Here is a 16,620-nt window from a genome sequence, read left to right as displayed (position 1 = left end):
TCGAGCTTTTGTACTTTTTACGGAATAAGCACACCATACTGAGTAAATTGTTAGTTTTGGTTTGGCTACACCAATGGCGGATCCAGGGGGACGATCGGGGCAATCGCCCCCCCCCCAGAAGAGGAAACTATATATATATATATATATATATATATATATATATATATATATATATATATATATATATATATATATATATATATATATATATATATATATATAACCCATCCCAGAGTTTGGAGCTCTTAAAAGCAACTTAAAGTAGCAGTATTACAACCCACCGCCCCCCAAAGTGGATCCGCCCCTGGGCTACACTATATGTAGTTCTCAAAATATGGGGCATACAAGAAAATGTTCGATTGTACGAAATATATTGAATTTTGTGGACCCTGCTCCACAAAAGTTTTGAACGGTCCCTAAATTGAGTGAGTAAATTGTTAGTTTCGGTTTGGCTACACTATATGTAATTCTCCAGATATAAGGCCTACAAGAAAATTTTTGCCAAAGAAAAGATGATGTAATTGACGCTACTTTACAAGAATATAAACCAAAATAGTCAATAGAAAACACATTATAAAATTTACTTTTTGAGGCTCGTTTTGGTTCCCCGGGTGCCCGCCCTTGGTCCGTCCCTGAACGCCTCGTATGGACATCTTAGGAAAGCATCCTCACCTTTCTTTCTTCTGTTCTAGAAATGGTGAAACACGTCAATTATTTTAAATTAAAAGTCCGAACACCAAATTTCATGTTTTTAACTTGAAAGATTCCGAGATGTGGACATCACATAATAATTGCAATTCTTCCCCTCATTTTCCTCCGGTTTTTTTTTTCTAGGAAAAATATTTTAAAAAACGATAAAAAGTATTTAATTATTTTAAATGAATAGTTCAAACACTAAATTTAATGTTCTAACCTTAACGGATTTAGAGATATGGATATCTTATTGTAATATTATTAATCTCATCTCTGGTTCTTCCTATATATATTACCTTCCCTCCTAGGACACACGTTAAAAATGCTGACATGCAAATTGAATTATTTTAAATGAGAGATCCAATGACATGTATAGATGAATTTCATATCTCTAACATTAAAGGATTCCGAAATATGTCTGTCTTATTACAATAATTATAATTTCGCCCCTGTTTTACTCCTCACCTCATTTTCTTCCTTTATAGGCCAAACATCAAAAAAACCTGAATCACATGTCATATTTTAAGTGAGAAGACTAAATATCAAATGTTGTCTCTAACCTTGACAGATTTCGAGTTATGGACTTATTATAATAATTGAATCCCACCCCTTTTTTGTTCATTCTTTCTAGATCAATATACAGAGTGTCTCAGAAGTCCCCTAACATAGGGTAACTCTGTTATTATCAGAGTTGCAACAAAATGTAAGAGGGGAAACCGTCTCCAAATATGTTTTCAACCTAAAGTGAAAGATTTTTTTTTTTTTTTAATCGGACGAGCTGTTTGGGCTATACACTCTTTATGCGCCCAATGTTAAATGAAAATGCAACGTTGCCATTTACCAGGAGGTGGATAAATTTTTTAAGGGTATGGTGAATGGGGGCTGGCTATCGACACGTTAGCGTAAAAGACAGTAAGTTCATTCACTTATCTTGTGGGTCCAGGTAAATGGCAACATTGCATTTTCATTTAATATTGGGCGCATAAAGAGTGTACAGCCCAAACGGCTAGTCCGATTTAAAAAGTTCCTTCACTTTAGATTGAAAACATCATATTTGGAGATGATTTTTCCTCTTACATTTTGTTGTAACTCTGATAATAACGAAGTTACCCTATGTCAGAGGACTTTTGAGACACCCTGTACATAACACTGAAACGTTTATCTTATTATTTTGAATGAGAAGTCCATATACCAAATTTCATATCTAACCCTCAGAGATTCAGAGATATGAACTTTTAACGTAATAATCGCCACTGCTATTTACCCTTCCCTCGTCGAAGTTTTAAGAAATCCTGTCATACGTCATAAATACGTCATATGTCCTTTAGTGCTACATACGTCATAAATTCTATACACTATCAAAATTTCAATTTTTTTAGCTTAAGCGGTTGGGTTTGGGCGTTAATCAGTGAATAAGGATTTCTTCTTTTATATATAGAGAGATTGTATTCAAAAAATTTAAATTTTCTGCTTCTATGAAGTATAAATAACTGATTCTCTTTATCTTTTATTCTTTTTTTTTTTAATAATTCACAAGGGAGTTAAATCCATCCAATCCTGACCATTCTTGGCATAGTGATAGACCTTACAACACATATACAATATTATGCTGTGTAGTCTTTGGTTCCCGAATTATAGGCCCTCATAGTACGGGTTTGGTTGAACTTACAAAGAAAAATTTTCGCTATTGAGAACAAAAATACGTGGAACAAAACCTGTCATTAAACATTAATATGATACAGAAGTAAATTATGACAATGCTGATTAACTATCGTTCTGGAAACCAATATAGAACAAATATTTTTCTAAAACAACAAAATATGTTTCCAGTTTCTCTATAAATAAACAACAAATATAAAGTTTGACTTCTCTGACGATACCACTCTGCTAGTGAGTGGAAAAAATGAAAAATTATTGGAACAGAATGCTAGGCAAACAATATATGAAGTATCCTTTTGGATGAAAAATAGTAATCTATTTGTTAATACTGAAAAACTCTTTGCTATAAACTTTCATAGCAAGTGCAGTATACTTATATATCCTAAATTATATCTGAACCAAAATACAATTAATTATGCAATACACTGTTCATTTTTGGGTCTTACTATAAACCATAACTTAACATGGGAGTTCTATCACTGTTCCTACTAATCTGGAAAAATCTATTTCCCTGACTTTTCCCTGACTTTCCCTGACCTTTGGCAGAAAATTCCCTGACTTTCGTAACAGATGTCGGATGACGCTAACATATAAATAAGGAATAAATAACGGTGAATATATATATATATGCGAACATTTATTCTACAGAGACAAATAGTAATCAATCGCTCATACGTACATTCATCTTACCTTCCATAAAAATCTGAACAACGTCCATTATAATGGTTGGCTAAGCTGGAATTGGTATATAATGTTAGAAAGCATATATTTTATAAAATTTCCCTGAGATTCAATGATTTCCAGTCTTTTTTCCTGAACTTCCTGCACAATTTTCCCTGATTTCCCTGACCAGTAGGAACCCTGTCCATGTAGAATCAGTTATTAATAAACTTAATAAAATATGTTACGCACTAAGAATTATTAGAATAAAGGGAAATTTAAAATTAGACAAAACCTTTACCATTCTTGTTTTAATTGAATATTACAATATGGTATCATGTTCTGGGAAATTCAAGGCAAGGACTTAATGTCTTCAAAATTCAGAAGGTCATAAGAATACTTTGTGGTAAGAAACCGAATTTTCCTTGTAGACATTTGTTTAAGGAAGCTAATATACTACCACTGGATAGTTTATAATTGCATCGTCTCTTTTCGTATTTAAGAGAACACTCATCAACTTTCATAACAAATAAGGACTACATAATCATAATACGCGAAATAAAAATAATTTTCATTTGTATAATCACTGACCAGCTATATATATATATATAAAAAACTATAAGTTATGATGGTGTCAAATGGTATATGTTACCCGTTGATACAAAACATGAAAAAAATATATGAAAAGGTTTAGGCAAAAGTTAAAATCAATTAGAAAATTCTTGTTTTACGATTGAGCAGTATATGAATCTCATGATAAGGTAATTTTATTTCATTTTACTCATGTATTTATTATTATTATTATTATTATTATTATTATTATTATTATTATTATTATTATTATTATTATTATTATTATTATTATTATTATTATTATTATTATTTAAATGACGCACGTTACACTTACCTGAGGACATTCCTCATATCTGTAAGTTCATACAGAAGAAATAAATTCAAATTCAAATTCATATTCATTTTGTGAGTACCAAGTAACAAAATTACTCAACACAGACTTCCTGTTAATGTTTTAGGCAAGGATACGCCACCTGCTTCAACTCTTCATGGCAGATCAAAGGAACCAAAGTCTGACATCACACCTGCTCCAGGCGACTACAACCCAGAGAAATCCGAAAAAGTCATCCATGACAATTCTCCCAAATATACATTTGGGCTGAAAACCCAAGTGGAAAAACCTAGTACTACCCCAGGTAAGTGTTTTAATAGGAATTGTCAAAACGATAAAAAAAAATATATAACATAAATGCAATGTGTATGTTTCGTATCAATCTTCGAAAGTAGATTTTGTGCATCATAGTAAGGAAAAAGGTGTATCTATGTAAATCTACAAAATGGCCATAATGCGTTTCAAACAGTAAAATAAATGAGACCAATAACTACAAAAAGATTACAAAATATGAATTTGCAATCCTGATTCAACCTTAGATATAACAATTTAAAACTTAACAGTAATGACCACAAGTTTCAAAATGAGTTTGCTATATCCCTACAGTATGGTGTCAACCATAGTGTTTCCTGATGAAATGTCTTCAGAGAAGTATATATATAGTGTGATTGGTTGAATTATTTTGAATGAACATTTAAGATTTTAGAAAAAAAGTAAGAGATTAAAGATATGTGATGTTACGTGAAGTCAAAATTTAGGTAGAGTAATCTAAGTGAAGCATCCCTATGCATGCTGCATTATTCTAATTAATCATAAAGAGCACTTGATCAAAATAGTGCTTTCATAAAATGCACTGAAAAGGAGTAAAATGAAGAAATAAAATGTTGGGGTGAAATGTAGAAGTAGGGCAAAGACTGGCAGTACTGGGTGCTCTTCCTAAGATTAGGTCACAAGTTTTTGTTTTCTTTCTTTTTTTTAAATATCAGGAAAATGATTTGTTATAACCCAATATAATCAGTGAATCCCATGTTTTACGCGATGTGTATCACATGTCCATAGTTAGAGACTTATGGTGGTCACTAATAGTCACTTGGAGTCATTTAAAAAAGCTTCCTAGGGGTCTTATAGAGTAGGTATGTAACCTGGATCTGTGATCTGTAATAAAATATCTCGTATCAAAAGCCGCCAAATTTATTTTTTACCGAAATTGACATATATATCGCTTGTTATATGTTTGATCTAAAGGAATTCCATAGAAACAGAATTTTGTTTAAAAGCTTAATATTTCATACTAAAAAAACTAGTTCAAATATGGGATTTTGTACGCGTGCACATGGAGCTTCACTGCACGTTCTGCGAGATTACTGGAAACACATATATATATTACTATGACTAAATATGAATTTTATTTGTATTGCAGCTCCCAATGTTTACAACATCCCCCCAGCTCTTGGCCAAACTAAAGAAGGTAGTATGAGAGCAGCTCCTGCGTACTCTATCTCTGGAAGACAGAAGGAGCAACTAGATGACAGAGTACTCACGCCAGGACCTGGGTCATACAACGATGCAAACCCCGAAAACTACAAAGCAAAGCGATCTCCAAGCTATACAATCAGCGCAAGATACCAGCTACCTTCAGACGACACTAAAAAGCCAGGGCCTGGCGCATACTCTCCAGACAAGGTAGCTTACTAAGATATCGTGCAAATTCAAACATTACTTTAATTTCAAAGTAACTACGATGTCGACACATTTAGACTAACAGTCTACTAAAATATATATAACAAATTCAACCTAATCACATTTAACATAGGAATGGTGTATCTACATTGATATTTGGAAAAAGGATTCCAGCATATTTTAAGAATTTAATAACTTGTAACAAACACACATAATGACCAGAAAGCAAGGTTTGCAATCCATATCACTTGCAAATAAGAATGTTGCCAAAATGTAGGCTTACATCCACAGATTTCTTAAACAATACGATTGCTGGAATAAATTTAGGTATAAAAATAACAGTTCCATCTATAAATTCTTGATAAATATCTTATTAAAAAGTTCGAAAACCAATACATATGAAATTCATCATGCCGTGGGTAGCTCAGAGACAAGCTAGAGTTTGAGTTCGAGTGCTCCGCCTGTCCAATCAAATTTTATAAAAACTGATCTACAATTGTTTCATATGCATTATCATTGTATGAAAATGCAACTATTCAAAAAATATTATATCATAAAGTAATCCAAGTTCGTAAATTCTTAACAATTACCTTTGTCCTTTAAGTGTTGATCGTACGGAACGAACTTGTCATCTGTTCTTGTGCCAGAAATACGAAAGAGCTGGATGATTATTGTCGTTATTTTTAAATTGTTCAATATTTTTCACGAACAAATCTCTAGCTCCCCTTTTTAAAGAAAATACGCAAATTCGATTCTTATCTCAAATCAGATATGCAATGCTCTATATGGATCGCACAATTCTTACTTATCTCCAGAGAGACTTTGCTCTACTTTATGAAGATTTTCTGCCAGTCTTTTTTCTCACCAATGGTGGAACTATGGGTTTCCATGTGATTTTCGTGTCGACTAATTGCTTTCTTTGAGCAGTCGTCGTATGTGATCCATTAAGATAGGCAGCTTAAAAAGAAGAAAAGACCCCAAGCTCCACCATGGAACAACTGAAGATGAAGTTTATGGAAGGGTTGCTTTATAAGCTGACACTTTGTGCTACTCACCAATGGCGCCAGTGGTGAGTAATGCAACATTAGATTTTAAATATTGCGTGCTTCGCCTACACAACATACACATTAAAAATTTCATTTCTCCCCCTTTACACTAGATTACAAAAACATTGTAAAAATCTGACTTGGCAACATATACGCAATATTATAGACTCAAATACTTAACGCTTGTATGTAATATTTTTAATATACTAAAAATTAAACTGCAATAACGTTGCTATAAATGTTTCTTTTTTATTAGTATTTTAAGATGAGTATTACAGGGTTAATGCTGAAGGTTTTTATTGTGTTCTTTTAAAAGTTGCAAATTTTCTTTAAACAACAAAATTGCAAAAGACAATGTACTGTAAACTCTAAATTAAAAATAAATAAATAAATAAAAAGAAATATGCGGAAAATTACACATGAAATTTATCTTTAAGACTTTTCTAATTGTCCATAATACATTTCTAAAAAAACTGTCTTTAAAAGACGTAACATTCAGTTATCAGAAATCATATGGCTAAAATATGAGGAAAATTTATTTAAGTAAAAACAAATTTGGATTTTGCTTATTCTAGGTTTGGAACTACGTGTAACTTAAATAAAAACAAAATTTGATTAAAGTAAACACTTACCGTTTTAATCACTGTTACAGTTTCGGTAATGAAAATGATAGTGACCATGTCTCAGATAATATGTCTAATGAAAGCAATTAGAATGGTAATGTTTTCGATAATGTGACGAGAATGATAATGTCTTAGATAGTGTGACTAATGAAAGCAATGAAAATGATACTTCAGATAATGTATCTAATGAAGGCAATGAGAATGATAGAAACAATGTATTTGATGAAAGCAATGAGAATGATATCTCAGATAACGTGTCTGATGAAAGTAACGAGAATGATAATGCGTTAGATAACGTGTCCGATGATAATGTTAATGTGTTAGATAACATGTCTGATGAAGGCAAAGAGAATGATAATATCTCAAATAAAGTGTCTGATGAAGATAATGGGAATGATATCTCAGGCAATGTGTCTGATAAAAACAATGAGAATGTCTCAGATAACATGCCTGATGAAGATAATGAGAATGTCTGACAATATGTCTAATGAAAGCAATGAAAATAGACTCAGATAATGTGTCTGATGAAGGTAATGAGAATGAGAATGTCTGATAATGTGTCTAATGAAAACAATGAAAATAGTCGCAGAAGATAACGTGCCTGATGAAGATAGTGAGAATGATAATGCCTGAGATAACGTGTCTAATGAAAACAGTGAAAATGATAATATCTCAAACAATGTGTCTGATGAAAGCAATGAGAATGATAATGTGACTGATGAAGGTAATAATATGCTGCCGAAGCTGTAACACTGATTAATAATAATACCTAATTGCTTGCTTCGTTTTTTTTTTTTTTTTTTTTTTTTTTTTTTTTTTTTTTTTTTTTTTTTAAGATTTGGATTGTAGTAAATTATGATGATAATTTTGTTGTCTTGTTTTTACAATTGTCTTTTGCAAAAAATAACACTTAGATTATAAGAAGCTAGTAAAGAGAAAGTAATTTTCTACTAAGATATTTAATTGCTTGAGGATAACAAAATACATATTCAATACGTTAGTCTATGAACTAATATACGGTATTACTTAACATTTAATACAATACAGAGAAAGCTCTTCATACGTGTAAAGAAAATGCGAGAAAAGTGCAAAACATGATTGCTTACGCCAAATAAAATAAATAAATAAATAAAAACTCATTTTTAAGTATTGTTTGAAAAATGCTTTGTTAAGAAGCAAAGTAGAGGAAATTGTCGTCAAAAACTTCAAAACGAAGAAAGTATTAAATCGTTTACATTACATTAACAACAAACAAGAGAATTATTTGTGCCGAAATGTTCATCCAGCGCTTATGAATCATAGCATGTTTCAACGAAAAAGAAAGAAAGAAAGAAAGAAAAAAAAAGATTGGAAACTCCCTATGTTCTCTGAATTTGTCCACGCCGAGGTAAAATGTTTCAGAAGTTTCGCCGAAGCTATCTTCTGCCAATTTTGGCGCTTGCAACTTTTTTTCTTCTTAAAATTTTAATAATCTTATGTTACTGAAAGGGATCTTCGCGATACCATAACTTCAGAACTCAACCAATTAAAGCGATGGTCAAAATTTCAGTAGCACTCGACCTAGTATTCTTCATCAATATATGTATATATTTTAAATGGAAATATGGTGTCTTTCTTGGAATCATCCCGGGTCGCGGTGACTCAATGATAGAGCGTTCATCTCTGGTGCATGGCGTCCCTGGTTCCCTACCAGCTCGCGTCATGTGGACTTTGTGATTGACAAACACCGTGTACATGGGTTTTCTCGGATTCTCCCGTTTCCTTACATTTTCTTCATTCCATCATTTTCAATCATTCTCATCCTCATCGTCTCCTTTAGCTTACCCAGCATAACCGTGGGATTTAAAACTGAAAGATTTCATTTAATTTTTAGAACCAGATTCGATAATAGCATTTGTATAATACCCTAATCATTAAATGGGCAGCTATTGTAGATTATATACTCAAATTAGTGAGACTCTGTGACCTTGATCTGAGCTCGTAGCATTAGAAATTTGAGAACCGCTGTTGAAATTATATAAACCATCAAAAACTGTCGTAAACGAATAGTTTCTCAACTTACATTTATTCGAATATTCTTATTTCGTATAGGGGCCGCGGTGGCTCAGTGGTGCACCTCTGGTGCATGGAGTCTCGGGTTCAAACCCTGCTCCCGACAACTGAACCTTGTGGTGGATAAACACCGTGTGCGTGGGTTTTATCGGGGTTCTCCCGTTTCCTCCCACTTTCTTCATTCCACCATTTCATTCATTTCTCATCATCACCGTCTCCTTTAGCCTAACCGGCATAACCGTGGGACGTAAAATTCAAAGATTTCATTTTCTTATTTCGTATAGTGCATGAAGTTTTCCCGACATTTTCTTTACTAATTGTATATAAGCAATAATGACAAAGTATCAGTAATTAGTAATAGTAACATTCATTAATTGAAGTCTTATTTACGAGTTAACTTTTTTCCTTCATTTCTCTTTTTTCTATTAATTTCTCAGAATTGTTTATATTATTAGTATTAACAGACAGTACTGTATTATAAATCTTTGAATCATTGGCTACAAATCGGTATTTAGAACAATAAGTAGATTTACTTGTTTTCGAAGTGTGTGTGTGTGTGTTCTATAAGCAAACGCTGCTACACCTATGTCGTTTATAGAGGCTTCTAGGACCTACATTAAAACATTTGAGTTGTCTTAAATGAATGTTTACTCGACTTACACTTTGTTCAAATGTTCTTATTTTGCTAAACTAGACTCATTGTTAGGATCTTTCTTCCTATGAAACCATCCTACTAGAAACATTTAGTCATTATTGAAGATAAAACCGGAATTTCCATAAGAATAAATAAAACTTTTCTGATCACAGTATGCACACTTATTTATTAAAACTAAAATACAGTGTTACGGTTTCGACAACTCAAGGTTATCTTCATCAGACGCTAACTAGCTGATGAAGATACCGTTATGTTGTCGAAACCGTAATATTGTGTTTTAGTTTTAATAAATAAGTGTATATACTCTGGTGAGAAAAGTTTTAGTTATTCTTATAGTAAGTTCCAGAGTCGTGATGGATAGAGATACACGGAATTTCTAAATAAACTGATTTGTAACCAGGAATCCTAAGGTTTATAATAATAATACGATAAACAATTTTGAAAGTCACAATTCAGGCACTAAAATCTTTACTCATATAAGGGAATTCTAGTTCCACTATTTTCTTCTGCTTTTGTATAATACTATTTTCTGCTCTATTTAACTTACTTTAACAAACAGAACAAGTAACAAATGTAGCTAGTTAACTAAAAAAAATGTCAAATGCATTTAGTTTCTTATTTACTAACCTTGGTGTTATTTTTATGTAACATGTGTTTTTAACAGGTGACAGTTAACAAGCCTTGGTCTCCAAGTTATTCTTTCGGAATAAAACATTCTTCTTTCATTGCTGACTCAGTGCCAAGAATCACGCGATTGAACATTCGGTAAGAATTTTAAACGGTTCAATATTCAAGGATTTTATATGAAATATTCACATATCGTCGGCGTTCAGACAGAAGTCACTAACTCCAAAAACATACGAATGGCGTTAGGTATTTCTTCCAGTACGATAACGATACACAAGGGGAAATATACGACGTTCTGATACGTATTATGAGGCTAGATGTAGCTGATGGCATTGTTATGCTAAGGATAAGCACGCTTAGCATCACAATTTCACCTGCTACGTCTAGCCTGATAATGTTAGAACGGCGTGTATTTCACCTTGTGTATCGTTATCGTACTGGAAGAAATACCAAACTCCATTCGTATGTTTTTGGAGTTAGTGACTTCAGCCTGAACACCGACGATATGAACCGATTAAAATTAATAAGTAAATAAAAATAAAATACTTGAGTGTAGTATTTAAGTACAGGCTTGTGTATTTTGTAATATTCCGCAATAGACATATTTTATCTAAAAAGATTTAATTAATTTTATTTTCATGTGTCCTGGTGCGAATAAAATTTACTGAATTCTCGATGACTTCATTGCTACCTTCTTCCGAGTTTATACAAAGAAATGGATCAGAATTTGGTGAACTTTAGGTTTGTCGAGATAAGAGTAGCCACAAACTCTAACATGAATATCAGTAGTATAAGTTGACTGAAGTGTATGTTTTCTTGTTTTTTATTTAATTTCTTCACACAAATTTAAAAACTATCCAATGAATTAATCAATAGCTTAGAACATAATACGAGTACTAATTCAACAACAAACTAATAATAATAATAATAATAATAATAATAATAACAATAATAATAATAATAATAATAATAATAATAATAATAATAATAATAATAATAATAATAATAATAATAATAATAATAATCCACTTATAAAGCATGCAGGAGATCTTGTTTTATTTGAGCGATACGTGCTTGAAGGAATGAGCTGATTCATTAGAGGGAAACGTGACCCTATTCCTACTTTTGTCCATCCGCTACGTTATGTGGCGGCAAAAATAGTCAATTCATTCAGAAAATACGGACAAAGGGAAGATGAACAAAGAATGAAACTTAGGAACATATAAGAACTGACTCAGCTTTATCATAATACGTTTTTGCGATTATTAATTTTTGACTGTTAATGTATTCAAAAGAAGGAGTTATTTTACTTATATTATATAGCTATTTATTACGGAAATCATATATGTGCACATAATGAAACCAAGTATATAATTTTCATTGCAACGCATCGCACGATTGTATAATCCTTAACTGTGATATAGAATACTTCGCAATGCTGATGATTTTTAAGTATTACTAGGGAACAAACGCATGTTAACCAACAACTTTCAGGAACATGTTCTGGGTATATCAAGTAACTAATATACAAGTACAGATACTAGTCCAGCTTTCTTGTATATTATTGTCACATTTATTGTAACAATAAGAATAGCATACAAAAAAAAAAAAAAAAAAAAAAAACTTGGACTAACACCTATACTTACATATTAGTCACTTTACCTAGGTTCATATACCCGGAAAATGTTCCTAGAAGTTATTATAGTTCAATATGTGTTTGTTCCCTAACAATTGTCAAGCAGTATATATTTAGCGCTCATTTCAGTATACAGCTTTATATTGTTAAGCGTTAAGTCTCAAGAAAAAAGTTAAACATTGAAAGTAGGATAATAGAACGAATTTGTTCGTTTTCAGGAACGAGTTTCAGACAAACTTTCCGAATACTAATGTTCTTGCAAGATTAGTATATGTTTCGCTGTTTTTTATACTAATAAATATTTTATATTCATTCTTTGAAATATGTGCATGCAAACACACATTGTTATATGTCCACTAGTCGCTAATTTTAGTCTTTATTCACGAATGTATTGCTTTGAATTTCCTTTTTCTTCCTTTTAACCATTTGTGATCAAGAATATCATTGTTTCTTGTAATGATTTTAAAGCTTAATTTCATTTTTTTTTTTTTAATTTTAATGAGTAACTTCCGAGATAATGAAGAATATCAAACGTGTAGAAAGAGCCACGTGGTATCTACAAAGTCCTATCAAATAAACTAAAAACTGTTTCAAACATTTTCTTATCGACCAGAAATGTGTGCGCAATTTAAGAGCCTGACATATTAAAAATAAAACAAAATTTACCATTTTTCTTTTGCTTGTTTTTCATAAGTGAAAGGACATAATGAAATGCAACTTACCACAATCATAGATAATGTTATTCTACAACAGAAAATATGAACCTGAAGAATTTTCAGTATTGCCATCCATAGAGATTACAGTGTTGCCAGAATAACATTTCCCCCAAAATCTAAGTTAAGACAGCGACTAGAGGAACGCACTCAACTGCATTTGATTGCGTATCATGTTGTTTTGGAATTCTGTGAACTACTTTTTAAATAACATTATTATTTAATTTTAATAACTGTATGTTAAAACTACTATGTTTATTACAAACTAAATACAACTATTATTTAAAAAGTAGTTCACAGGATTCCAAGACAAAATGATACGTAATCAAATGCAGTTGAGTTCGTTTCTCTATTCGCTGCCTTAACTTAGATTTCGGGGAAATGTTATTCTGGCAACACTATAATCTCTATGGATGGCAGCACTGAAAATTCTTTAGGTTCATATTTCCTGTTGTAGAGTAACATTATCTATGATTGTAGTAAGTTACATTTAATTTTCTCTTTTCACTTGTGAAAAACAAGCAAAAGAAAAATGGTAAATTTTGTATTATTTTTAATATGGCAGGTTCTTAAGGTTGGTGTAAAGCGACAAGTATTGGCGCTAGATGTCACTACAGTCTTCGTATCTCTCTCATGTATTTTTTACCTTTCACGAAAATTCACGATTTCTCTTACAAATTTCAACCTAGAGACTTCAAAGTTTTAGAGTAGGAACTTCATAACCTATCCAAGGGAACAATCCGTGCCGATTTTTTATTTAGAATTTTCTTTGTTGTTGAAATGGCTTGATTCTTGAAATGGATATCCAAACCTATAACAATGTAACTGTTTCAACAATGAAGAAAATTCTAAATTTTCGTGAAAGGTGAAAAATACATGAGAGATATACGAAGACTGTAGTGGCATCTAGTGGCGAAACTTGTCCCTTTAAACTAACCTTAAGGCGAAGGTATGAGACTGAGAAGCCAAGATAGCATTTGAGTGCCACGAGTGCTCTGAAGTGGTTAGAGTTGTGGTTCAGTATGTTATAGAGAAAATATCCATCCCTGTATGTGACTATAACTAGTGCTGTTAATATTCGAATGTTTGAACAACAACAGGAAAGTTATTCGAATAATTTTAACAGCACTAATCATAACATTATTTCATGTATGCTTTGAAGTAACTAATGAAATCTATTTGTTTATTTTCTTGTATAGGTGATGATTGACGTGCCTCCTGCTCACACTTTTGGAATTCGGCACTCTCCTTATATTGGATATTTGAAAGATGCTGTACAGGCTCCTCCACCACCACTAATAATATCCAAGCCAATGTCTTTTAAACCTGTCGTTAATAACAATTACAACAACAGAGCGATAAATAATAACAACAACAACCTGGCAAATAATTCTAGTTCTTCTAATAGGCAGGTGACGTCATCTACTCAAGTCTCCACCAGTAATGGCGTCACTACAACTAGATACGTCACAACAGAGCATGTATCAAGCAAAGATGTCAGTGGCCAGAAGTATTCGTACTCTTACACAAATGGAGCTTAGAGCATCTCATCAAAAAATAAGGAATATATATTGTATATGAAACTATCATCTCTTACTTCTAATTATTTCTACTTGTTAATATTGATGACGATGAATGATAGTGAGTTTGTGTCAAGGTATATATTATCAGTGGTAGAATTGGAAATTAGTTACTACCAGTATACTCGTATATATAAACCTTTCTTCAATTTAGTAGAGCTTATTTCTGAATTTTTACCGCTGGTGTGATTTCTGGTATCTTAATCTTTACTAATCATACTGCTTATACCTGTACAAATCTATCACTATCTATTATATATAAAACAGTCTATTTCCTATTGTTTATTGTATTAAGCAAAAAATATTATCATTCAATTACCAATTTTTACTTTCCACCCTCACAATGTCAGGAAGAATAGTCAAAATACGCCAGACATTTCTTATGCACATCAACCGGTATTTATATTAATGTAAGTTTCCCATTATTTTTCAACATTTAATTTATGCTGAAAAAACAATATAATTCTTTCATTTGTTTGCGCGTAGTTCAACCATTTGCAGCACTAAGTTTATATGAGACATGAACAGACAATTTAATGCAGGCAGTGGCTCAGCGGTAAAGTGCTCACATTTGGTGCGTGAGGTCCCTGCTTCGATCCCAGCTCACGCCATGGACTTTGTGATGGACAAATGTGTGCGTGGGTTTTTTCGAGGTTCCCCCGTTTCCCCCCACTTTCTTCATTCCACCTTTTCATTCATTTTCATCACCACTTCTTGGCCTCAGTGCATAGTCGTGAGATGTTAAGCAAGAAATATAATTTCAGTTAATTTAACGTAGGATCCAAATCATATGTACTTTTACCGTAAATGGAAAAGGGTCTCCTACACCGAAAGCGTGGGCTTTCGCTAGCAACTGTGTGATAAAAATCGGTCTGTGGAATTTATATATATAAGTTTTTATTCAAGAGTATTACAGTTAACTTTTACCTTGACACAAACTAATTATCATTTTATAACAAAAATGTCAAAAAAAAAGGATAAAATAAAAATATCATTAATTACGCTTGAAAAAAAAATATACTTAAGCGTAACGTAATAATAAAGTTTATTTAAAAAAAGTAAAAACAAAGCGTAAATGATTTATGAAAAAAGGAAATAAAAAATGTATAGAATTAGATTTTCTTTTCTAATTAAATAATGTGAACGACAATAATGAATGTTTACATCCGTATATTTAAAAGAATATAACAAAATTTAATATTGCTCATTCCGTACTCTCGCTAGTAGCATGTATGTTTGTGGAGAATGACAGAAAATGTATTTAAAATAAGTGCCAGGTTAACACGAAAAGAATTCATAAAGCCATTGCTTCTGTTTAAGAAACTGTGATGAATTAGGGTTTCGTTGTATAAAGTTTGTTCTACATCATTAAGAAATAAATAACACATAATAATAATAATAATAACGATATCACATTTGCACACTTATTATTATTTTCTTCTAGTATATGTAATAAGACTTTTACTGATGCTATAATAGTACCGTGTAGAGATATATTTAAACCTCATAAATGAAGTTCAATCTTAATTTGTAATCATATGCAATAACAGTGTTAGAATATAATTATTTTGGGACTTTATAGCTCACTAAGGGCTGCAAAGGAAGTTTGTTATTTAGAAATTGTTTTAACTTACTAAATATAATGTCACTATTTATGTATTTTGTTTATTTTTTTTCTTCGAAATCATTTAGTGAAACCATGATAAACTTTTATATTTTTGTTCATTCGTGTTGGGTATGGAATTTAACTACTAAAGTTCCTTTTTTCTACCCATCATCCTGGTTTATGTATGTCTATGATGGTTTACTGATGATACTACGTTAAGAGAAAAAGTTCCTTGAATGGATCATGCTAATAAAACAGCTTTTCCATATTATCAAATCGAAAGTTTGTGTTTCATTAAGTTACTTACCCTAAATGTATTAAAATAGCTGTTCTTTCCATACATGAGAATGGTATAAATTAATGTTTGAAGAGGAAGGCCTAAGATCAACCCCCTGTTTATATATACTGTATATATCGATATCTGAGATTCAACACTGTATAAGTAACATTTCACCAATTTTACAAAAGAGACAAAAAAAAAAATAA

General features: G+C 31.7%; 1 protein-coding gene across 2 annotated transcripts in view; it reads left to right on the top strand.

The window, feature by feature from the left end:
• LOC145669731 (ciliary microtubule associated protein 1A-like) overlaps positions 1–16,416 on the top strand; it is a 60,353-nt gene extending 43,937 nt beyond the window's left edge. The window contains exons 5-8 of one of the 2 annotated variants that reach the window (XM_081738054.1): positions 4,044–4,220; positions 5,337–5,599; positions 10,637–10,737; positions 14,148–14,284. In XM_081738054.1, the coding sequence (XP_081594180.1) occupies positions 4,044–4,220; positions 5,337–5,599; positions 10,637–10,737; positions 14,148–14,151 (545 nt within the window). In that variant the 3' untranslated portion in view covers positions 14,152–14,284. Of the gene's footprint in view, positions 1–4,043; positions 4,221–5,336; positions 5,600–10,636; positions 10,738–14,147 lie in introns of both variants that reach the window. The other variant, XM_081738053.1, reaches the window with a different exon arrangement.
• The last annotated feature ends 204 nt before the right edge of the window (positions 16,417–16,620 follow it).

The sequence above is a fragment of the Thermobia domestica genome, chromosome 14 (genome assembly GCF_964235325.1).
Source record: "Thermobia domestica chromosome 14, izTheDome1.hap1.1, whole genome shotgun sequence".
Classification (NCBI taxonomy): domain Eukaryota; kingdom Metazoa; phylum Arthropoda; class Insecta; order Zygentoma; family Lepismatidae; genus Thermobia; species Thermobia domestica.
This window is presented reverse-complemented; position numbering and strand designations above follow the sequence as displayed.